Source organism: Helianthus annuus, chromosome 10 (assembly GCF_002127325.2).
Source record: "Helianthus annuus cultivar XRQ/B chromosome 10, HanXRQr2.0-SUNRISE, whole genome shotgun sequence".
Taxonomy (NCBI): Eukaryota; Viridiplantae; Streptophyta; class Magnoliopsida; order Asterales; family Asteraceae; genus Helianthus; species Helianthus annuus.
This window is the reverse complement of record NC_035442.2, coordinates 121,249,071-121,274,833: the sequence shown is the minus strand read 5'-3', so window position 1 is coordinate 121,274,833 and position 25,763 is coordinate 121,249,071. Positions and strand designations below refer to the sequence as shown.

Sequence of the window (25,763 nt, the reverse complement as noted above, 5' to 3'; positions counted from 1 at the left end):
GCATTTTAGTTTTTATTTTCTAGTTTAAAACCTTTTTCCAAATTTTTGATTTGATTAGACGTTGAGGATAAACCGGTATTAAAAGCTCTTGTGTCCTTGGACGACCTCGGTATCTTACCAACACTATACTACGCTCATGATGGGTGCACTTGCCCATATGTGTGTTTGGTGTTAGTAAATACCGTGTTTTATAAATTTAAAACTCGACTAAAGTGGTTAAAAGGGGCTAAAAATATACATAAAAATATAATACACCACACACACATCAGGCGTCAATCGGAACAATCCAACCCTAACAGTGGCTATGTGTTTTTATTATAAATAAACATTATATATATAGGAGAGAGTTATCTTGAAAATGTTAAATATTGTGAGAACTCTGAGAACGAATGAAAAAACTAATCAAAATCAATTTTATTTGATACAAACCTCATTATGATTAAAATACAACATTAAAAAAAGAATTCACTCTTTAAATGATTGATCTCTTCTTTCAAAATTACTTTTAATAGATTTTTTACACATATAAATAGAACAGATTTATATATGTGTAAATGACAAATTTACACATGTGTAACTTTTATTTATTTACGAATAAATGTAAATCTAAACATGTAAATTTAATTTCTGATATTGTATTCGAATAATAATAATAATAATAATAATAATAATAATAATAATAATAATAATAATAATAATAATAATAATAATAATAATAATAATAATAATAATAATAAATGTATTTTTTTCGAATTTGATTTGTTTTTGACCAAGTTCTTGTAGTTTTTCATTCGTACTCATTGTTCCCGCAATATTTAGCGTTCTCAAGATAACCCACCCACATATATAAACCTATACTATATTATAATGCATAAAGGAGAGACATTTTAAAATACCTAAAAATAAGAACTTTTTCCCTCTTAATTTATAAATACACCTCTAAAATTATGGTAAATTGGTCTTTTAAACAATAATTATATTTTAGCTCTCATCTTATTACACTTAAATAGCTGAGTTTTAACATAATTATGGGTAATTAGTTACACTTTTCTCCTTCCACAACGCACTTATAATTCTTTTACGTAGCCTTGTCATGTCTTATAAACTATAATGTTATCTTGGTCAGTAATGACGTATAGATTAAAAGGTACAAGTAGATGATGCCTTAGTGTACAAGTGATTAATGCTCAACGTACTTAGTCATTATTTCAGAATGTTTAATAGCTACAGCTGTCAAGTAATTAAATACCATCAATTTAAAGTTTGAATTTGAGAATTCACGAAAAGGTTAAAGAAATTTTCTTACTTATACATACACACATATCACATCAAAATCTAGTAACACACGCAACAAATCAAAGACTCAATTGTTAGTGTATATACAAGAGGTATCTAAGGTGTAACACCCCAACCTGGACAGGCTGACGTGTCACTCATACAGATATCAAAACTAAAACCAATCCATAACGTTGAAAACAAAAGATCCTAATTACATTTTCATTACATTAACGAAATAAAAATAAATCTTTATCTTTACGACACTCTTCACTTATTCCCCACGTTTCCTAAATTAACTGTCAAAATATAAGACAAACACAATAAAGAAACTACGGCTGAGCCAAAAAGTTGCTCAGTAACGGAGAAATCAACAGTACATGTAAAGACGAACAAATGGGAACGAAACACCACATAACGGAAGCTGAACCGAGACTGACATTGAACCACATTTGAAACTAAAACAATTTTCCTTCTTTCAAATAATTTTACTTATAATATAATATTGTTTAAAAATCTTAATTCTTTTAAAACAAGGAAATTATCAAAATTACTATATTATGAATAAACATTTAGGTTTAGATCAAAATCTAATGATAACTCGAATTTCTTAGCAAAACAATATCTAACCAAAACAACTATATTTCTAATTTGAAAATATATATATTTAATCAACAAAATAGTTTAGATAACCTGAGTTTTGAAAACATAGTAATCTAATACTTGTAAAGATTATGCAAATCGATACTGGAACAAAACAGTTCTAAAACAAATACTAAGGCGGACACTGGATAAATGCTGAAAACAGAGATTGAGATTTTGGCACTGAAACAGATACTTACATAACTTGAATCCCAAAACTTATACTGAACAGATAACATATACTGAACATAATCAGATGCGTATAAACATATCAACATATCATAACAGAGACAAGACATACGTGACAACATATAACAGTAAAACAAGTCACGTAATATAGAAGCACCTACGAGCCTAAACTGAGGCATACATGGCTATAGTCCATGCGTCGAGATGGTGCGTGTAGGCGTACACACATTATTCCATCTCAACAGGAGTCAGGAGTCAGAGCTAAGATCGATCTATTTGCCTCTAGTGGCCAGGTGCTACACAAGCACAAACTAGAGACGCCGTGAACTTTAGTTATGCAATGTCACGATGAGTGTCATGTCGTTGACGCCCCAACGACAAGTAACTTATAATTGCTCGGGTGACAGAGTACAAAGCGTATCAGAAATAAATGTATATATTAACATAAGTCTAAAGGGACATGCAATAACGAGCACAAAATCTACGGTCTATTGCATGCTACAATAAGTACTAATCATATAAGAATATGAACCGAAACATCTAATGAAACATCCGTACTACAAAGTAACGGATATGAATAAAATACCATGATGACAAGGACAGGAACCGTACCAACGAGTAACGAAAAATAAAAGTATACTATGATGAAAAGAAAACAGAATCCGTACAAACAAGTGACGAAAAATAAAAGTATACTATGATGTAAAAGAAACAGAATCCGTACCAACAAGTGACGAAAAATAAAAGTATACTATGATGTAAAAGAAACAGAATCCGTACTTTAATAGCAAGCAAAGCAAATAAATCAAGTATTCCTTCAAACACGGGACCCTACATTATATTTTATATTATAGTTGAATCAGATTTATTTATGAACATTAATACATTATTTGATTCGTGGCTTTATTGGTGTCCGACGATGAGAATTCACAGTGCTTATTATTATTATTATTATTATTATTATTATTATTATTATTATTATTATTATTATTATTATTATTATTATTATTACTTAAATCAATGAGTATTTATTAATAAAAACATTACCTATATATTACCTATATATTAAAACCTGATTTGAATGAATAGTAACATCCATATATTAAAAATTGAATTGAATCAATAGTAATATCACTAAGGGATGAGTAAATGATATTGGGTACCGGTACTTGTATCAAATTTACTAAGGCGGTGTATTTTCGGTACCATTTCGGCACCGGTATTCACCGGTTTTTACCCTCAAATACCGGTGCCATACCAGTACCGACCGGTACCGTACCGTACCAGGTATATTCAGTACTGTTACCCACTTTTGGGGATTTCGGTAACGGTATTTTCGGTACCGGTTGGTACCGAGCTCATCAAATCCTGTAGCAACGTAGCAATGCAAGTAATTGAACCGTTTAGATTATTTTTGATAGACACAATAAGTAAACTGTATTTCGTTTGAAAATGAATAGTAACATCCATATATTAAAAATTGAATTGAATCAATAGTAATATCACTAACGGATGAGTAAATGTAGGAATGAGAGAGAGGAGGTGTGTGTGTAGTGGGGTCCATGTCATCTCTAGGGGTGTTCAAAAAACTCGTGGCTCGCAGCTCGCTCGAAACTCGCTCGAAAAAAGCTCGAAGAAAGCTCGGCTCGAAATTGGCTCGGCTGTTAACGAGCCAGCTCAGCTCGGCTCGGCTCGGCTTGTAAATGAGCCGAGCTCGAGCTTGGTCTGGCTCGGCTCGTGAGCTCGTGAGCTGGCTCGATAAGGTTTACATCCTTCATTTTTTTGTCCCACATCGCTTAGAAAACAAAAAATAAGGGAGTATTCCACCTATAAAAGAAGGTAAAGACAATGTATAAAGTGAATTAACTATTTATACTTGCATATTTAGCCATGTGGTTAAATTAAATGACTATTATGGCCCTTAGTCTACGAAGAAATTCATTTTAAGGGTTTTTTAACTAGTAAATTTTGCGATTTTTTGTTAGTTCGAGCTAGATCGAGCCGAGCCGAGCTAGCTCGAATTCTAATCGAGTCGAGCTCGAGCCTCAAATCTCAGCTCGATTTGAAATTCGAGCTCGAGCCGAGCCAGCTCGAATCGAGTTTGAGCCGAGCTCGAGCTAGGTCTAGCTCGGCTTGTTTACAGCCCTAGTCATCTCTCAACCAATCACACCACTTTTATTTTTTTTTTTTTTAAGTTTACCGCTTTACCAAGTGTCTAACCATTGACAACACTTTTCATTTTTCAATAATTGACATGACGCATGACGCATTCTGATTAGTTGATTTTTTAGTTTGACATTCTCAAGTGTCTAACCACTCAGCCCTTAGGCTGCTGCTATAGTGTGAAATGACTAAGGGGGTGTTTGGCCTAGCTTTTATTTTTTTGGCTTATGCTTATATTTTAAAGTAACTTATGCTTATTTTCTTTTATTTGATAAACTATTTTTAAGTGTTTGGATTAGCTTATATTCTACAAGTTGATAATTAATAATTAATCTTTAGTTGTTTGTTAAGTTATTTTGTATCATGGGAAGGGGTATAATATCATTGTGTGTAATGAGTAAAAAACCATCTTCTTCAAATAAGCTTATTCAAATAAGCTAAAAAACCATGTTCCTATAAGCTTCTTGGAATTAGCTTATATAAGTTAATAAGCATAAGCTTAAAAAGCTAAACCAAACATCCATTAGTGGTTATTTTATAAAAATAAGCTAAAAAAGCTATAAGCTTTGATTAAAAAAAAAAAGCTAGGACAAACACCCCCTAACTAGCCTCATGAATATTTCCATTAGATAAACGTGACCATGCACAGCCACACAGATCCCTTGGCGATTTATCAGTTCACCGTCCAGTCAATTCATCACCGTCCGTTAACTCACTTCACAATCTCCAATTTCATCTAATCACAGACACCAAAACACTTGCTAACTCAAAATTTCCTAAATTCTCGTATCCAATGACCTCTGCAGTAATCTCCTCTGCATTTTCCCCATATTCCAAAACCCACTTACACCTCCGATCCACGACCAAACCCCCACCCCCTCTCCTCCGACCACCGATCACCACTCCATACCACCCCACCCTCATTACCCACCTCTCAAAACCCATAAGACTCATATCAACCTCATCATCAAACACCAACAACCCCATCACCAAACCCCAAGGCGCCAAAATTATCCCACTAGCAATCTCACTCGCAATTGGGTTAACCTTACGTTTCATCGTCCCAAAACCCATCGAACTCACCGATCAAGCATGGCAACTGTTATCCATCTTCATCTCCACCATCACCGGCCTAATCTTATCCCCTTTACCCGTCGGTGCGTGGGCTTTTTTGGGTCTTACAACCACCATTTTCACCAACACTTTGAGTTTTACGACAGCGTTTAGTGGGTTTACTAATGAGGTTATTTGGTTGATTGTGATTTCCTTCTTTTTTGCTCGTGGGTTTGTCAAGACTGGGTTGGGTGAGAGGGTTGCCAGTTGGTTTGTCAAGTGGTTGGGTGGGAGTACTATTGGGTTGGCTTATGGGTTGATGGTTAGTGAGAGTTTGATTGCTCCCGCTATGCCGAGTACTACCGCAAGAGCGGGTGGGGTTTTCTTGCCGATTATTAAGTCGGTTTCGGTTTCCGCTGGGAGTTTGCCGAATGATCCGTCAGCGAAGCGGCTTGGATCGTATCTTGTTCAGTCGCAGTTTCAGGTAGTTGAGTTTTGGATTCAGTTAGTTTGACGCAGAGCGGAAGCAAAAAAATAAATACGTCTTAAAGAATATTAACTGAATAGTAAAAAAAGTTACAAGAGGGTCCCCGGAATCGTAAATTTGGTAGGTAATGCCTAATTTTAAAAAGACTTAGTTTTGCTATTCAAAAAGGGGTAGCGGCGCAGCTTCTTTCCCGTTTACCAACTATCTCGATGTAAATTCATAACACGACTCTAAAGGATTAAATATTATATGAATTGTTAGAGCTAATTTGAAATTCTTGCTATTGATCAAAGTGATCATAATATTAGAGATGTCAATTACAATTCGTTTGTATGATAACGGATCATCTTGGGTGATATTTGTTTGACAGTGTTCTGGTAACTCTAGTGCTCTGTTTCTGACTGCTGCAGCACAAAATCTTTTATGTCTACAACTGGCTGAGGGGCTCGGGGTGGTGGTTGCAGACCCGTGGGTCGAATGGTTCATCGCGGCTAGTTTACCTGCTTTCGTTTCTCTATTACTTACTCCATATATCTTGTACAAACTATACCCACCTGAAACCAAAGACACACCTGATGCCCCTGCTATGGCTGCAAAAAAACTCGAACTTATGGGTCCAGTCACAACGAACGAGTGGGTGATGATCGGCACCATGCTTCTAGCCGTCTCCCTATGGGTATTCGGGTATTCAAAATTACTCTCATAATATACATTATTACATCCAAACATCCGCTTAACATGATCCAAAGTACTAATGTGGTTCATTCCTACACAGGGATGCGATCGGGGTATCCAGTGTGCTTACCGCAATGATTGCGTTATCGATACTTTTGTTATTAGGAGTTCTTGAATGGGATGACTGCTTAAAAGAAACTTCCGCATGGGACACTTTAGCTTGGTTTGCAGTGCTCGTGGGCATGGCTAGCCAATTAACCGAACTTGGGATCGTTAAATGGATATCAAGTTACGTTGAAGTGATTTTGCAATCTTTGTCGTTGAGCTGGCCTGTGGCTTTTGGTGTTCTTCAGGCAGTTTACTTCTTAATCCACTACATGTTTGCAAGTCAAACCGGTCACGTGGGAGCCTTATATCCAGCTTTTCTCGCTATGCATATTGCAGCCGGGGTGCCTAGGGTGTTGGCCGCACTCGCCTTAGCTTATAATACAAACTTATTCGGTGCTTTGACACATTATAGTAGTGGGCAGGCAGCCGTATACTTCGGAGGTATGTTTCTTATAATACAAACTTATTTGATTGACATGAATGTTGCACAGCATAAAGAATGATACACTTGTTTTCTCTTATCTTTTGTTGACAGCTGGTTATGTAGACCTCCCGGATATCTTCAGAATCGGGTTCACTATGGCCTGTGTAAACGCAGTGATCTGGGCGGTTGTTGGTGGTTTCTGGTGGAAGTTTTTAGGACTCTATTGATTCTCGAGTTACATGTAAGTAATTATCTTAGTTTTGTATATATCCGCCCTCTCGATACAAGCACAACGGCGCTAAACAAGATTCATGTTTTCTGAAAGAGTCGGGGATCTTCAAGTGTTGTTGACTTAGGTTTAATCCAGTTCTTCGCTAAACCATGTATATAATTGTCTTTGATTAAATTGTGCATTATTCATAACTTCTGTAATTGTAAATGTAATCTGTTTAGTATGTTTCCCATGTCGCAACACATTTTTTTTATCGATAATTAGCGGTCAAAACTCTTTGTTATGGTCCGAGTTTGGTTATTAGTAGAATGATAATAGGATTCTCGAGTAATGAATGACAATATCTATAACATGTACATGGGTTTATTGTAATCACTAAAAATTGTTTTACAATTATTCATGTTTTTGATACAAACTCATAAAAGGAGTTTAGGATCCTGATATCGATATGGTAATCATGTCAAAATTGGTCTTGGTAAACCGGTTCTTGTTATAAGCCTGGTTGCTACCATCCCAGCAGCCAATGCAGCTCCAAATAACGCATGTAATCGAACACAAAAATATTTCGCCATAAATATCTTAGTTTTATCCTGCAAGGACGAATCCCGTTAATCATCTTGATGTTATACAGAAACTTTGGTGATCTTGCAACCGACCTGGTGGTTATCTGAAACGAAGCTGACCACGAGCTTGCCCATGGGTAGTGTAAGTGCACACAAAAACTGCATCGCAAACTCGGGTCAGTCTTCGATACCTTTGACTTGTAAGAAAGTACATTTGTATGGAAAAAGAATTGTTTGAAAAGCTTACGGTGGAAGTGATTGGAAGAGCTTTACAAATGCCAAGAAGAAACAGAAGTGAATAGAGGGAAATCACTGACATTTTGACCACATTTGAACCTGTTTCTGTGCCGATCCGCACCTGTATAAGTGAATCGGAGCTGAGTTAGAGTTACTTGCGGACGTGGGTTTGAATTTTTGTACAAATCGGCGTGGAGACTACTTACCAGTGGAGAGAGTTTTCCTACTGCTTTATCACCTGGAATCTGAGTTTGCAAGTCAAGAAAACTTCTTAACAAACATAAAAAGATGGCGAAAACATAGAGGTGGCAAAATGATTGATTGAGCAACGGGTCAAAATGGGTTGTCTTTTGTGCAAGCCCAAACGGGCCAGGGTGGACTAGGTTGAAGGGAAATGCTGTTTTTTAAAAAAGTTTTTTTTTTTTTTTTTTTTTCTAAATTATTAGTGTCATATATGATTAAAAAAAAAATACTATTTTAATAGTATAGTTTTCGAAAAAATAAGAGTTTTTATGCTTAAAAATACACTTTGGGCGACTTACACAGCCCGTTACTCTTTCCACGTATATATTCTTATATTACTTATTAAAGATAAAAGCATAACACAAATCGACCCATTTATAACTATATAACAATACCTGGTGAAAATGGCTACAAAAAAGAATGAGTGATGTTGTAATGCCTACTAGGACAGAAGCCGCTAGAATAGTGCCGGTTATTGGTAGCGTCTCCACCCTTGTGCTACCGCCCTGCAACAGGTAAAATGCTGTGGTTGCAAAAGGACCGAAAGCCGCAAAGCACAACGGTTCTCCAAGACCTCGGTAACTCAACCGGAAAGGCGGACACTGTAACAGGTTAGTTGAATGGTACTACAGGCTAACCAAAGGGGAACTTTCTGATCTGCCTGTAATATGTGTACCTGATATATGTATCCACAAGTGATCGCAGAAGCCAGTAGCAACATTGACCTCACATTTCCAGCTTCCATGGATGCCCAAACAAGCCCCATAGACCCGACACCAAGGAATAATAATGCAGCCATAAGGGTCCTTGACCGACTGCATAGACACACGATACAAACGTTTAGAGAGAAAGACGAACGATAGGGAGGTAAAGATTGACTGTAATTTACCTGCCGATCATGTTAACCACAGATTCTTTTTTGTTTATATCTGCTCCTGTATCAAAATCATAAACGTCGTTGCTGTCGAGATTACACACCATATGAACGTACTTTTCATAGCAAATATGCGAATTTTGTTTCATGAATTTTTCGATTTTCTTACCTTAAATTGAGCCAAGTGATTATAAGAACCGACGAAGACAAAAGTAGAACATATTGCTTGGCTGAACACAACCCTGTTTGTAGATAAGCTGCTGCTGTTCCTACCTGTAGACATCGATGTCATTTCATATTGAAATATTTCAGTGGAACAATTTACAAAGAATAACAAGAACGAATATGTACAATCTGTTATGAAACGCGTACTGATATTATACCAAATACCTTTCTTATATAGGGGATGTTTCAAACAAGTGGCGGTTGATGCTTAATGTTATAACCGTCGACAATTGTACAGTTACACTAGTGGAACAAAAAGCTCCATCAGTGGTAACTAAAGTTAATTGCCCTTGACAGCCAGCCGCTGCCAACACTCTATTACCACTGAGTTACTACTATGATCACCACTTATAATCAGTTTTCATGCAATTCTTCGTCAATCATACAAACAACAAGGAACTTCCAATGGTAATTTAAGTAACAAAATCTTTTTCAACCGTGGGCGTCGCTCACTAATTGGGTAGCGAGACCCCCAGCAGGGGCTCTTCTCTTAGACTCTACGTAGGGCGTTGCCCCCTAACCCCCACCAACAGGAGCCACCCTTTGAACCCCAGGTTCGTTGGCGCATAAAATAAGAATAGTCATGAATGAGCGAGTACTCTCTAACTTCTAACTCGTAGCCTTAAGTAAATCATGATTATACTAAATGATCAGGGGCGGCCCTGGGGTGGGCGGGAGGACCACCGGCCAGGGCACATTTTTAAAAAAAAAAATCCGATATATATACATATATATGCTATATATTTTTAAATAGTATATCCATACAAAATACGAAGTTATTGATGGGCCCGTTTACAAATCTATCTTGAATTTTATAAGTTAGCCTAATACCCGTTTGATTAAAAAAAAAAAAAACAATAAAACAATATCCTTTGTTTGGGCAGCAATTGGCAAACACCTTGAGATTGAAATAAGGTACACTCGCAAATCCTTGGATGACAAGCCAACAACCCACCACGCAAACACCTAGTTCGTCCTTTTCGATCAAAATTTCGGCAGTTCTTTCGCTTCTCTAGACGCACGGACGCTGATGCAGGCCCAAGTGTTGAGGAACGGGCCATCTTGTATTTAGAGGCCCAAGATCGCGTGACAAAAGGGGCTTCACTAAAATGGCTCTAACTTGGGCTACAGGTGTCCGTCTTGGGCGTGCGACCAGGCGATACGATCGTGAGAACGAAGCCCATCTTTCTACAAACACCGTAGGTGGTTTGGGTCAACGTTCAGGCCCAAAAACGCTTATTTCTATGAGTTATTTATATTTTTATGTTTTTTAGTGCTTTTCGTGGACTTTTATTTGGTTCTAGCTTTTGGCCCAAGTGTGTTTTGAGGCCCGTTTTGAATTTACGTTGTTATTTATATGGATGTAATGGGAGGAAGATAATCAGTTTTGAGTTTAATGAAAAGTCATTTTTTTCTCCCAATTCACTTGTGAGTGTCTTGAGTGTGAAACCCCCAATTTTCGGTATTCCACAAGAATCAACGAATTTTGGAAGAATTGTTGCTGGTATTCTGTGTGAATCAACAGGTCCAATTTCATATCCCATTTTCTAGTCTACATCAGACGCGAAGACAGGGGTGGGTGGCATTCTTTTTTCTATCGCAGAACTTGCAATCCACCCACGTCCCACTGTCATCTTCTTGCTCTCCACGCAACTCCGACTCGGCGACTCGCAACTCGCAAGGCTCCGCGCCCGCGGCACTGATCAGGTATGATTAGTTAGGTGTTATTTGGCGTGAATTGTCAATTAGTTATGTGTTCTTTTGCGTTATATTTTGTTAAGGCCTAAGGGGCACATTTTTTCGAGCTCGGACCAACCACCTCTGTAAATGATCATAACGGCACTAAAATCACTAACTTAACTCTCTTTCAAGTTTGAACAACTTACAGTCAATGGAACCAATGCAACAGAATAGATTGGCAATTTGATCGCCCGCCATACCAACGTTGCATTAGAGATATCATCTTCATGTGCAACAGCTTCATCCGGTTGACTTTTCAGGCGAACCAGCTCTCTTCTTCTTTCTCCATGAACCTCTATCCCTCCAATATGAATATGTTTATAGTATAATCTACGGCTAAAGCAACACCATGATGAAGACTTCAAACCACCCAACAATGAAGCTACTGCATAACACCTGTTAATACAAAAATGAGATAATTCACAGTGTGCATGATTTGAAATAACAAACGATAATTGAAGACCACACATACCTGGTGAAATTGTGGGTGTGTTGAAGATGAAGTGCAGGCCTCCATGATGTTTGGGTGCAGAATTTGGGCACCATGTTTAACTGGATGCAACTACCACCACATACTCTTGTGTTTGAAAGTGAAGGGGGAGGATAAGGATGTTTTACACTTAGCTCCCCTACACTTTAGGGTATGTGTGAACAGGTCCACATGGTTTATATTTGACAAGATTTCCCTTGTGGTTAGAGAGAGGATAATATGTTTGGATTAGCAGTGTGTGTGACAAACATAATACGTAAGATATTTAAAAACATTAGTTACAAAAATGTGACCGTCACATTTTTGTTATTTGAACCAAGTGATGTTTCTTTTGGTTGTAAATTATGCTATATAATTGGTATCACATTATTATATATATTGTTGATAAAGAACGATAAATAATAACTTTATTTTAATAATAATATATATAGCTTTTAATTATTTTTAATTTAATATATTATAATAGTTTATTAATATATTTACTTTAAATAACATATTTTTATTTTTCTTTCCTTTTTTAAAACCATATATTTCCTTTATTATTTTTAATAATTCTTTTTTCTTTTTCTAAAACATATATTAATTTATCGATTAATTTGATACTTCTTTAATAATTTACGTTTATAATTTTTTTTTCTAAAAACTTATGTATGTTGTTGTGTTTCATTTTTCCCTGACATTCCGTTATAAGTTTTGTTAAAAACGATTTTGTACTCAAAATAAAGTATTTGTTTGTTATTATAAAACGATACGATGATAAACTAAACCGTTCTAATGGTTTGGCTTTCTAAACAACATGCTTTATGTGAACTCACGTTTGTTTTGCATTATCATTTACTAGGTTCCGTCGCAACGCATGACGTAAAAAAATAGTATAATATTATTTTCTTTCTTTAGACTTTAAAAAGTTTTCAACTTCTTTCCTTAAGAGTATTAATAAGGTTAACTTTTATTATCTTAAACTATTAATAAAAATACAAAGTACCCCTTATTCTTTAGGTTGAACTTTATTATACTTGTACTTTATTATTATTATTATTATTATTATTATTATTATTTATATATTATTATTTTGCAACATGTTAGTGTTGGTATTAGGGTGAAGGGGGCGTATGCGGGGAGCCATTTCAGGGACCTGCTTGCCGATTAGTGATGGTGCCGCCATCAAGGCGGTGAGAAGAGAGAGGGACCAAAACCGGTGGCGGCTCACCGAAGAGAGAGGGAGGAGAGAGAGAGGGAGTGACCAATCAATGCTTTTCTTTTTCTTTTTAAAAAAAAAAAAAAAAAACCAATTCACCTAAGAGGGGAGTGCCGCCATCAATTTAGGGTGTTAGGGGAGTTTAAGAGGGGAGTTGACGTGGCACACGAGGATTGGTTGGGCGTAAGAGAGGGGACTCACCTCTTAGGTGAGCACCCCTTACACCCTTAGTTATACCATATGCATAAACTCTTTTTTGTGCTCATTTATGTTGTACAATTTACTTTAAATACATATAAAAGTATTGTAGTAAAAGGTATAAAAAGGATAAAAAAAAAAAGCAAGATTAAAAAAAACTAAGTGAGGTAAAATCAAATATGCCAAAGTTACAACTTCAATTGGTTGCTTTGGTATCTTCTATTCGTTTGGTGTATAATTTACTTTAATTTATTATTGAACGGTTTACATTATCCATATTTTGAGAAAGCTGATTTATTTGTTCTTTTTCCCTTTCATTTTTATTGCCTCTTAGTCAAATCAAACAAGATATAAGTTAATTTGCAATTTTAAAATCCATGTCCTTTTTAAAATCAAACAAATTAATGCAATGGTTGTTGTAATGTATGTATGGTTTGTATAGTGGTAATACTATATATTATATATAGATTACGATGAACCTGTCAAATGGGAAAAAATAGACGCGGGTTCATCGTAACGCACGAGTCCTAGATCAACTTAGTTATTTTATTCTATGTTTTACGTTTCGGTTTAATTTCTTCGCATTAACACGCCTCAACTTCAGTGTCGGTGGTCGCTGGCAGTAGTGTGGTATTAGTGCTCGCCCCCGCCGCAACACGGAGGGTGCTTAATACTAGTTATTATTATTTATTAGGTTAAAATAAAAATACAAAGTAACCCTTATTCTTTAGATTGAACTTTGATTTACTTATACTTTATAAGTTTATATAATATAACAATAATAATAATAATTATTTATTATGTTAAGTTTTTTAAGTTTATTTATTTTATGTTTTTGTGGGTTTTTTTATATTGTTTCGATTTAGTTATTGTTTTTACGAGAATGTTTTATGTTTTGATCAAAATTTTACAGTTCAACATTTTTACGTCTGCTTTTTGTTCGATTTAAGAGTCTCGCCTTCTGGTCCTAAATATTAGTCCATATGAAAATTGAGAAAATCTGGTTTGTAGTTTATTAGTATATTAAAACATCATTTAATTATTATTATATAACTACTAATTATATTATATTATATTATATATTATATAAACTACTAATTTGTAACTGCGTTTTGACTAAGCGTTGTAGTAAGCGTTTAAAAATGTGTTGAAAGTATAGTCTAAACCCATAGCGTTAATCGAATCCCAAGAGTACAAGCATTTATGAGAAAAAAAGAGCGCTAGGTATCGATCTGAAAAGCCGGGTTGTTACATTAAGGGCATGTTTTATGTATGTTTTTTTTTGTATAAATTCGAGTTGGTCTACGTTTCAAAGTAAATTTTTTTTTTTGGAAACGAGTCAGGTCAAATATAATATGTTCTCGTCTTTTTATGTATGTTTCGTAAATTTTGTTTCGAAACGAGTGGAGTCAAATTGTGCTTTTCCCCTTTTTTCAAAAGCTGCAATTAATCGCTTTTGATTACACGTGTTAGTTCCTTTATACCCGTTGATGTTTTCTAGGTATGAATTGGGCCACATATAATATGTTATGATTGTACGATATAAACTCGATTTACTTTACGCTTTGATCAAATCACAATGCTTATATAGGTCACTCTGAGTTCAGTTAGATACTTCAAAACATGCGTTTTCATATGGTTAACGCATCACATAACATTTGGACTCATCCTTTTAATATTTGCGCCGCAACGCGCGCGGGTCTTATTGCTAGCTAATGTCAATCTATAATAAATAAAAGAGTTAAATGTCATTTTAGTCCATGTGGTTTGGGTCATTTTGTCAGTTTAGTACAAATGTTTCATTTTTCGCCTGTGGGTCCAAAAACTTTCACCGTTGTCATTTTAGTCCACTGGATTAACTTCATCCGCTATTTCTGTTAACGAGAAGGGCAATTTGGTCATTTTATATGGCCGAATTACCCTTCTAGTTCACATAATTACATATAAAATGACGGAATTGTCCTTCTGGTTAACAGAAAAAATGGATGAAGTTAACCCAATGAACTAAAATGACAACGGTGAAAACTTTTTGAACCCACATATGAAAAATGAAGCATTTAAACTAACTGACAAAGTGGCCTAAATCACAAGGACTAAAATAACATTTAACTCTAAATAAAATCTGATTTGATGGAAACTTACAAAGATATAATAAAGTAGAACGGAGGGGGTGGGGGTTGGTTGTGGAGGATTAAGATTTGAGTTGAAATAAAACGTTGAAGGCCAATTGAGTCGGCTCATTAAATTTTTTTTAAGTAAACCTCATTTTTCGTCCTTGTGATTTGCTTATTTTAACACTTTCAATTCAATGGTTTAAAATTTTCATTTATTATCCAATAGTTTTAAAATTCTAACAATTCTAGTTATTATTCATTTACAAAATTGTGTTATTATCATTAGGGAGGAAGTGGCACCCAAGGTACTACCCTTGTCCCGACCAATCAACAGGTGCCATGTTAATTTCTTTACAAAATACATTTACACTACAAAACACTCGTAATGCCCTACCATAAGTACCCTTAAACCATGAACCTCACTCTTTTATTTCACCCACCAATTACACACACCCTTAAACCTTAAATTCATCAAACATCCCACCCTCAACCCTTACCCTTACCCTTACCTTTACCCTTACCCTTACGGCTTCCTATATCTGCATAACTCACCCTCAACCCTTACCCTTAGGGGGTGACGACGGTATTCTAGTGAGGGTTGGAACCCTCAACCCTCAACCCGTAAGGTGCCCGCACCCCTTATTCATTTACCAAATTGTTTATACTATAACTTGTTCATTTACAATCTTACCAATCTTGATTATATTAAAATGATTTTAAAACGAATTCACTCGTTAAGTTAGAATTTTCATGTTTATCATTTTGTCAATTAATTTGTTACACAAGATATATAGGGATTACTATATTCAATCACACGGATTTTCATCGTGTTTAAATAAAGCGTTTACCTTTTTTTCACATAATATTTTTTTAAGCGTTCACTAATTTCAAGCAAGATAGGTTCGTTAAATCCGCTTGGTATTCTACTTATTTATTTTGGGTTGGTCTAAGTCGAATAACACAAGGAACCACCACTTTTGGGAAAAACCCGGTAACCTATCCGTCCGTAAACACAGCAGTAAAATTCTCCTATATATTAATTTTTGAACTGAATGAACAGTAAGTTGATTAAGGGATGAATAAATAGTATTGGATACTAATACCGGTACTTGCTTCTACCAAATCGGATGTATTTTCGGTACTGATTCGGCACCGGTATTAACCGACTTTTACCCTCAAATACCGGTGCTGTACCAGTACCGACCGGTATCGAGCCGTACCGTACCAGGTATATTCGGTACCGGTACACACTTTTAGAGATTTCGGTAACGGTATTTTCGGTATCGGGTTGGTACCGAGCTCATTAAATCCTGTAGCAACGTAGCAATGCAAGTAATTGCACCGTTTATATTATTTTTCATACACACAGTAACTTCATTAAGGGATGAACAAATAGTATTGGGTACCGGTACCGGTACCCGCTTTTACCAAATCGAGTGTATTTTCGATACCGGTATTCACCGATTTTTACCCTCAAATACCGGTGCCGTACCAGTACCGACCGGTACCGAGCCGTACCGTACCGTACCGTACCATGTATATTCGGTACCGGTACACACTTTTGGAGATTTCGGATACGGTATTTTCGGTACCGGTTGGTACCGAGCTCATCAAATCCTGTAGCAACGTAGCAATGCAAGTAATTGTACCGTTTAGATTACTTTTCATACACACAGTAAGTAAACTGTATTTCGTTTGATTGAGATTTTATATATACAACAACTTAGTTTGCTTTCTTTTTTGTGTTTCTTCTGTAATGAATGAATTGTAGCATGTAAAATTAACTTGGATATTTAGATTATTGATGAGCAAATCGTATCAAATCCTGTAATCAAACCGGTATCGTATCGGTACCAAATTTACTATTACCAAATCATTTTTGTTACCAATTTGGTACCCACCTTTTGGCGTTTTCAGAATCGTTACTTTTGGTTCGACACCAGTCTAGCACCATACCTGTATTTATTGATTTTTACCTTCAAATACCATACCGTATTGTACCGAGCATTTTCGGTGCTGGTACCTAATTTCGATGATTTTCCGGATCGGTACTTTCGGTGTCGCTACCGGTACCGAGCTCATTCATATTTTAACGTGTTAGCACCGTAATAACTAAATTGAAAACAACTGAATTTTCAACGTGTAGGACGTGTGGGTCCTATTATTATATATTAGGTTATTTAAAATCGCTTTTTTTATGACGGAGTGACCATACTTACCACGTCATTTTTATTTATGTTTTGATATTCAGTATCTGCTGCTGACACGCGTTTTGCAGACATTGGGTCCCCGCCACAACGCGCGGGTGGAAAATCAACTAGTTAACAATAAAACTTATTTGGCTCAAAAATTCGAACTCAATTTTCCTGGACCTCCTATCATTGCCGGCCAATAACTCACTTTTGTGATAAACAGAGTTAAACTTTCTCTCTTGAGAGAAATACACTTTACCCACCGCTTATCTAGAGATAAAATATTGACTTTTAGACTTTGAAAACAGATAAAATATAATAACAACAATAATTCATATCCAAGACAAAAGGCCGAGTCAAAAGCGAAACGTAACTAAATATGCTCTCTAGAAGCTGAAGAGTTTTCCGGCATATCCGTTCTTGCTCAGACATTGTATAACAGCCTGTGATTGTTCGACTGGCCTTTCCGGTTGATCATAACGAGATTGTTAGCAGCGCCTCGAGCCCGTTCGTTGATAGCCTTTTTGTTCCATCGTTTCTCTGGTTGCCTCTCGTCCCTCCCGGCCCTTGATCGCTTAGTAGGTGATGACGGGGATAACCCAAGATCAAATAAAATGATTTAAGTACATACACGTCCGAAAGGTTAAATGGTTCGAAGGTTAAAAAGCTGTGGGGTGAGGAAAAGCAATACGGGAACAGTAACCAGTCACATCCCTGGATTGCTTCACCAACCCACCAGCCGTAAAAGCAATGCAGGTCAGCAGAACACATGCTATTATCCGGGGGACAAAAGGCTTCAACCCTCGAAAGGGTAAACCCTTCACTGCAAGTGAGGTCACAGTCAAAAGCACTCTTCTTTGGGAGACATCTTCTCCTATATAATTGACACTTCATTTACTGAGTGAGGACATTCCGGATCAGACTTGTTTCCTTAAACTCTGGTCCTTCACATCGTGTACTTGCTTCATGCAAGTTGCTCTCATTCACATCCAACTCACACTTATTCTTTTTGTTTCTTCATCCTTTTCTGAACACACTTCAGAATAGGATCTTCAAACAACAAAAACAAACTAGTGAACCTCCTTCCACGTCTTGCAAATGTGGGGGGGGACCCCACGACCTGCGTTAGGCAAGGTGAAACCCTTTAACCCTTCTGCCTAACCATCCTCGCTACTACGTTTGGTCTACTATTTGTTGCATCAACAAGTTGGCACCCACCGTGGGGCTACGCCGCTATTTCTCCTCAAAAAGACCTAGTAGTGTAGCTCTTCTCTCTTGAAATCACCATGTCTGAAAGTGGATCCCCGGGTGAAGTAAATCAGGTTCCAAACACTTCAACCCCGGGTAGCAGCCAAGCTCATGTGGCTATACCAACCTCTTTCTCAACTCCGGGGAGCACACCCTAGTTTCTTACTTTTAACACTCCAACTCCTTCCAGATCCGGAGTTCCTTCCCCTAATGTTGGCATCTCTGACACTCCGACGCGTATTGAGCTTACCCCCGAGGGGGTTGCCAACAATTTCCTTGAGTTGAGGTCTCTCCTCAACCAGTATGTGAACAAAGAGAAGGATAAGGGAGTAAGGATTCGTCTAGACTATGATGAACCTGAACCAACGCTGTCTCCCAGACCTCCCATTCCACCTTTTACAATCAGGAATGAAGCCGGTCCCAGTAATCCACCAAACCCTGTTCCATATTTGTCTACAATTGCAAACCCCATAACACGTCCTCTCTTTTCATCTCAGCCGGTTATGAGTGGTGCTCCTCTGGGTCATGAGCTGACCCTAGATCAGCTCCTACAGTTCCCGGTAACAAGCTTTCCAGCTTCTACAACAACCTCATGGGAACAAGCCCTGTCCGTGCTTCCATTGGCACGGAGTGCAGTTATGAGCACCCCCCTCGGAGTTAGCTGCCCAGTTGTACCTGGAAGCCTTCAAGGCTTCAACCCTATATCCCAGATGATGACCCAGATGATGGCCAGCTTCCCGTGGCAACACTTCATCAATCAAGTGCTAGCCACTCAGGGGAACAACAGTGGTAATAACAATGTGGGTACAAGGGTCGAAAAAGACTTGGCCAAACCCTATAAGCCAAGTAACCTCTCATGCTTTTCACAACAGATAGCCGATTATGACTTCCAAACGAAAATCAAGATGCCGGCCCACATTAGAACATATGACGGGACGGAAGATCCTGAAGACCATCTTCAGATCTTTACCGGTGCAGCAAGAATCGAGAAGTGGTCAAATGCGGAATGTTGCTTAATGTTCATGCAAACCCTTGTGGGGTCAGCTAGAATCTGGTTCAATGACTTACCTGCTCGAAGCATTCGAAGCTTCGATGATCTTAGCAAGGGTTTCCTGGCCAACTTCTCCCAGCAAAGACGATATGCCAAAGATGCGACAGTCATTTTTCAAATAAAACAACGTGACAATGAAAGTCTTCGCGAGTTTATTGAACGATACAAGAAGGAAGGTCTGACCTATGTAGGGGCAGATGAAAAAATGATGGTAGCCGGTTTCATGAACGCTATCACCTCGAAATATCTCACAAGAGATTTCAACAAGTCCCTACCCAAGACCTTGGAAGAAGCTCTCGAAAGGGCAGAAGCCCATATTCAGGGAGAGGAGGCAGTTGACATTAAAGAACAAAGGAAAAGAGGGTCTAGTTGGCGAAGTAATAGCCCAGTCAGAAAAAGAAGGAACTATAACTCCTACGACAGACGATAGAAAGGTTCAGACCATCGAAGGTCTTAAGGCCGGAACCCTCCAACCAGGGAGAAAGGCATGAGCTTCACACCCCTCACAAAGACTCCTCAAGAAATCCTTGCAACAGAAGAAGTAAAGCAGAACTTTAGGCCTCCCAGGCCTCTCCCCAAAAGCAGGAAAAATGAGAACTCCACATAGTATTGTGAGTTCCATGAAGAAAAGGGTCACGACACCAATGATTGCTTCCAGCTCAAGAAAAGAATTGAAGAGGCTGTTAAGTCCGGGGAACTCGCTCATTTGGTAAAAGGGGTCCGGGACAAAATGGCTGAAGGAAAGGGAAAGGAAGTCAACATGGTGGACTCTGATGAAAGGGTTCCTCATAAAAGACAGCGGTTGGAAGCTTGGGAGCTTGAGTGTGTTTGCTTTCCCCCAACAGAAAAAGACCCTCTTTCAAGCCCTCTGGTTGTAGAAGCTACTGTGGGAACGTTGAAAACATATAAGGCATACATAGACACTGGGGCGGCCAGTGAAATCATGTTTGAAAAGTTTTTCAACCGCTTGAGTAATGAAGAACGTTCAAGGCTTCAACCCACTGGAACCTCCATAAAAGGTATTGCTGATATCCCCCTCAAGCCTTCAGGGCAACTGACACTAAATGTTCGTTTTAGCGAAGGTCAGAAGGAAAGAGTCCAGCCTCTCACCTTTGTGGTTATCAACATACCTTCAAACTATGATGTGATCATAGGAAGACCAGGACAGTGTGCCTTTTACATGGCCGTGTCTGTTGGACATGGCACAGTAAAATTTCCAACTGAGAAAGGGATAGCAACCCTTCAACCCTCTCAAGAGGCCTACCTGGTTGAAGGTGACAGTTCCAGAAGTGAAGAAGACAAACAAAGGCTAATCATAAATCCTAAGTACCCTGAACAGAGAATAAGGGTCAATACAAACCTTTCATAGGAAACCCTCTCTTACCTAGAAAAGTTATTGACACATTACAGCGACGTCTTCGCTTGGTGTCCAGAAGACATGACAGGGATACCCCGAAACATTGCTGAGCATGAGTTAAGAATACCGCCCGATGTTAAGCCTGTGGTCCAAAAGAAAAGAAGCTTAGCACCCGAAAGAAGCCTTGCTGCTTGCCAGGAGGTTGAAAAACTCGTATCAGCCGACATTCTCCGAGAAGTCAAGTACCAATCATGGGTTGCAAACCCGGTTATGGTCAAAAAACCAGACAACTCTTGGAGGATGTGCATAGACTTCAAGGATCTCAACAAGGCTTGTCCTAAGGACTGCTATCCACTACCGGAAATCGATCTCAAGGTTGACTCACTCACCGGTTACCCTTTCAAATGCTTTCTTGATGCTTACAAAGGGTATCATCAAATACTCATGAAAGAAGAAGACGAAGAGAAGACGGCATTCCACACTGATAAAGGAATCTTCTGCTACAAGAAGATGCCCTTTGGACTTAGGAACGCTGGAGCAACCTACCAACGTCTGGTAGACAAAGCTTTTGCAAGCCAAATTGGTAAAAACATGGAAGCTTACGTCGATGACTTGGTAATCAAAAGCAAGACGGAGTATCAAATGGTTGACGACGTCCAAGAAACTTTCAAGAATCTCAGAAAGGTTAACATGAAACTTAACCCTGAAAAATGCTCATTTGGGTTCGAAGAAGGAAAATTCCTAGGTCACATTGTCGGAAAACAAAGCATCAGGGCCAACCCAAACAAAGTAAAAGCTGTCCTCGAAACCAAGCCACCAAAAACCAAAAAGGAGGTTGAAAGCTTAAACGGGAAACTTGCTGCCTTGAAGCGTTTCACCTCCAAGCTGGCCGAAAGGTCCCTACCCTTCTACAAAACACTCAAAAATTGTTCTGATAAAAAGGATTTCAAGTGGACTGATGAGGCTGAGGAAGCCTTCAACCAGATGAAACAACATCTTGCTTCCTTGCCAGACATTGCAGCTCCAGAAACGGGAGAGCTAATTTCAATCTACCTATCAGTTGCTGAAGAGGCTATAAGTGCAGTCCTCACCATCGAACGAAACACGGCTCAGGTACCTGTCTATTTCTTCAGCAAAACTTTAAAATTGGCTGAGACCAAATATCCTCCCCTTGAAAAGCTTGCCCTAGCCCTAGTTCAAATAGCTAGAAGGCTTCGGAGGTATTTCCAAGCACATCCTATACAAGTGGTCACTGACCAACCTATTAAGAACGTGCTTGAAAAACCAGAAAACTCAGGAAGGTTGGCAAAATGGGCAGTGGAACTAGGTGAACACAACATCACCTACGTCCCACGGAAAGCTATCAAAGCCCAAGTCTTGGCTGACTTCATTGTAGAAGTCCCGAACCAAATAATTAACGAAGTAAACACTACCACCACTAAACCTTCCAACCCTGAAGCCTGGAAGCTCTTTACCGACGGAGCTTCAAGCGTTGAAGGGTCAGGGGCTGGGTTAATTTTGATCAACCCAGAAGGGTTGGAATTCACATATGCTCTTCGTTTTGATTTTGAGACCACCAATAACGAGGCTGAATACGAGGCACTGATCGCTGGTTTAAGGCTGGCCAAAGAGATGAAAGTCCAAAAGCTTGAAGTGTTCACAGATTCGTTACTAGTCTCGAGCCAAGTCAACGATAGCTATGGTGCTAAAGAACCCAATATGAGAAGATATAAGGAAAAATCCAAGGAGTTGATGAATACCTTCCAAACATGCAGTATCAAACAAATTCCCAGATCCCATAACAAAAAGGCTGACGCCTTAAGTAAGCTAGCATCTCTCACCTTTGCCCACCTCACCAAGAAGGTGTTGGTAGAAGTGTTGAAGGCTCCGTAGATTGATGAACTGGAGGTTCAAGACGTAGTCACCGAGGAAGATCCAAACTGGATGACTCCCATCAAAAAATTCCTTCAAAATGGTGAACTACCCAATGATCAAGTAGAAGCTGAAAGGGTTAAAATCAAAGCAAGGCAATATGTGTTGCAGGGAGAAACCCTTTACAAAAAGGGTTACCTTGCCCCCCTGCTAAGATGTGTTGGTCCCGAGCAAAGTAAGTATTTGATCAAAGAAATTCACGAAGGCGTATGTGGAGCTCATTTTGGAGCTAGGTCGGTGGTTGCAAAACTCATGAACCTTGGATATTTCTGGCCCTCGATGCATCGTGACACCACTGAGCAATTGAAGAAATGTGATGCTTGTCAGATTCATGCACCAATCCTAAAAAATCCCAAGCATGATCTTGTCCTAATAACCTCGGCATGGCCATTCCATAAGTGGGGAATGGACATTGTTGGACCATTCCCTCCAAGCAAAGGTGGAGTAAAATTCTTGTTAGTGGCAATAGATTATTTCACCAAGTGGCCCGAGGTTAAACCACTCGCAAAGATCACAGACAAACAGGTCATTGATTTCGTTTGGGAAAACATCATCTGCCGTTATGGATTGCCGGGAGTAATTGTCACCGACAACGGGAAGCAATTTGCTGAAAAGCCTTTCAGCGTTTGGTGTAAAGAGTACAGGATCAACCAGATCTTTAGCTCAGTGGCTTACCCGCAATCAAATGGCCAGGTTGAAAGGGCAAATCGAAGCATAGTGGAAGGTATCAAGACAAGATTAGGAAGATACGAAAGCAACTGGCTTGAAGAATTTCCTAGTGTTCTATGGGCAATTAGAACAACTGAAAAAACAAGCCACAAGAAAACACCTTATAGCTTGGTATTTGGATCCGAGGCTGTAATCCCTGTTGAAATAGGAGTTGTAACCCAACGAATTGTTAACATGGATCCCGAAACAAACCAAAAAGAGACCATGTTGAATTTAAAACTCCAAGAGGAAGCCCGAGATCAAGCCGCAATTCAAGAAGCCAAATATAAGCAACAAATGGAAGCCTACTACAACAAGAAAGTCAAGAATGAACGATTTAAGCCAGGGGACCTAGTCCTTAGAAACAATGAAGCTAGCAAAAAAGAAAGTCAAGGAAAGCTTGGCCCAAATTGGGAAGGTCCATATACCATCCTTGAAGCACACAAGGGAGGATCCTACAAGCTAGCAGATTCAGAAGGCAAAAGGCTCCCAAGGCATTGGAATGGCAAAACCCTGAGAAGGTTCCATGTTTAGACAGGAAAGTTTGGTTTGTATCAAAATGTATTTCGAACAACACTATGCATACCTTTTGTAAAAAGCAAGTATTGCTTGAATGAATGAAGTTGTTTTATCAAACTTGTCTTTCTATCCTAAGGTCAGGTTGAGAACCTAGCAAAAAACTCCATGGCAAGGGCCATGTAAGGGGATGAGCTCCCAGGCCACATCGCTCAATAGGTTCAAAGGTTGAATGAACCTATATAAGGGGTGAGTTCCTAAATCAATACAACTCCATGAGACTTATTAAGCCAAAACAAAATTGTCTCATAGACAGGTCTGAACAACCGACACCAACCGTTCCTTAAGCCTTAGAAATATAACCAACAAACAGGCTTACGAAGTCAAATAAATCACAAAGAAATAATAAAAAGGATAGGTGCTATGTCTTCTTGTTAAAAAACACCAAGGCTAAGTGTCTGCAGCACTGAACCCTTTAAGGTGTAAAAAACATAAAGGCAACACAAACTCGACAAAGACAAAGTTACAAGAAAATGAAAATTGTCTAAAGAAAATACAAGCAAAAAGAAAAATTCTTTGGCAAAAAATACAAACCAAATCAAATGATAAAGAGCCGTCAAGGCTTCAAGCCACCTACGTGACAGCTCGAAACACTAAAGGCTTCAACCCATCTACGAATAGCCAAAAGGCTTGAAGGGTTAAAACCAACCAAACTGCCTTAACAAAACAAACATAAGTATAAAAACATAACACAAATAACATAGTTAAACATCATACCATAGCAAAGAAAGCCCTGAAAGACTTTCCAACAAGAGTTAAGGCAAGTCCTAGTAACTTGCAAGTTTAGCTATTGTTCAAACGGCCATACAGGCCTAACACACAACCAACAGAAACCTTAAGGTTCCTGCAAAACCTAATATTGTTCAAAGTTAATATTACAAACCACAAATTGTTTTGCTAAGAAAGCTACGAATAACCATTAAACAACGACAGAACCCTCAGCTTTGGCCTTCTTTGCCTTCTTGGACTTCTTAGCCTTTGCACCAACATCTCCACCCACTGCTGAAGCCTCCAAGCTTGCATCCTTCGAAACATCTGGCACACTTGAAAGAGTGTCATCACTATCTCCTGAATAGGATCTTTTCTTCGAAAGTGAACCCAAGACTTCCGCACAAACCTTTTCATTAAGGCCTTCCGGTTTCAAGTCCTGTAAAACAGAAATAGGCTTACCAAAACAAGAGGAAACCTGATGAACATAAGGATAGGTCAGCCTCTCCATCTGTTCAACCGAGCCTTTAAAAACGTCAGAAGCTTCGGGACGAAACAAAGGAGACTTTTCCAGAGGATGCCCAGCTTCATGCAACTTATAACCAGCAACGAGGCCTTGGTGTTTTCCCAAATTGAGCAACTTTGTATAAACCTCACCAAGAGCAGAGTTAAATTCAGCAGAATGAAGCAGATAAGTAACAACCTGTTGAAAGCCCTACTCAATCAGCCACTGATTGTCACTAGTAGCCCGGGAAACCAAAGACTTCAAGCTCTCTTTCTCCTCATCAAAGGCTTTCTGAGCAACAGACAAAGCCTCCTTTCCTGCCTTTAGCTTCAACCGATCGGCCTCAAAACTCTTCT

The 25,763-nt window shown here is 38.4% G+C and overlaps 2 protein-coding genes across 4 annotated transcripts; one reads left to right on the top strand and one right to left on the bottom strand.

Annotated features, from left to right (window-relative positions):
• Positions 1 to 4,886: 4,886 nt before the first annotated feature.
• LOC110885783 (dicarboxylate transporter 2.1, chloroplastic) lies at positions 4,887 to 8,812 on the top strand. Of its 2 annotated transcripts, XM_035979009.1 has the most exons (5): positions 4,887 to 5,806; positions 6,180 to 6,493; positions 6,585 to 7,033; positions 7,128 to 7,257; positions 7,880 to 8,812. In XM_035979009.1, exons 1-4 carry the CDS (start codon positions 5,063 to 5,065, stop codon positions 7,241 to 7,243), a joined length of 1,623 nt encoding a protein of 540 aa, XP_035834902.1. In that variant the 5' UTR covers positions 4,887 to 5,062; the 3' UTR covers positions 7,244 to 7,257; positions 7,880 to 8,812. The 2 variants fall into 2 exon arrangements, with proteins under 2 accessions (XP_035834902.1, XP_021989184.1); XM_022133492.2 differs by lacking the exon at positions 7,880 to 8,812 and having other exon boundaries at positions 7,128 to 7,536.
• LOC110885784 (2-carboxy-1,4-naphthoquinone phytyltransferase, chloroplastic) lies at positions 7,592 to 11,768 on the bottom strand. 2 transcript variants are annotated; one of them, XM_022133493.2, is made up of 10 exons: positions 11,603 to 11,768; positions 11,277 to 11,526; positions 9,335 to 9,438; positions 9,181 to 9,252; positions 8,968 to 9,106; positions 8,687 to 8,893; positions 8,255 to 8,293; positions 8,059 to 8,169; positions 7,905 to 7,970; positions 7,592 to 7,838 (listed from the first exon to the last, which is right to left on the bottom strand). In XM_022133493.2, the coding sequence occupies exons 1-10, from the start codon at positions 11,674 to 11,676 to the stop codon at positions 7,704 to 7,706; spliced, it is 1,197 nt and encodes a 398-aa protein (XP_021989185.1). In that variant the 5' UTR covers positions 11,677 to 11,768; the 3' UTR covers positions 7,592 to 7,703. The 2 variants fall into 2 exon arrangements, with proteins under 2 accessions (XP_021989185.1, XP_021989186.1); XM_022133494.2 differs by lacking the exon at positions 7,905 to 7,970.
• Positions 11,769 to 25,763: the final 13,995 nt, after the last annotated feature.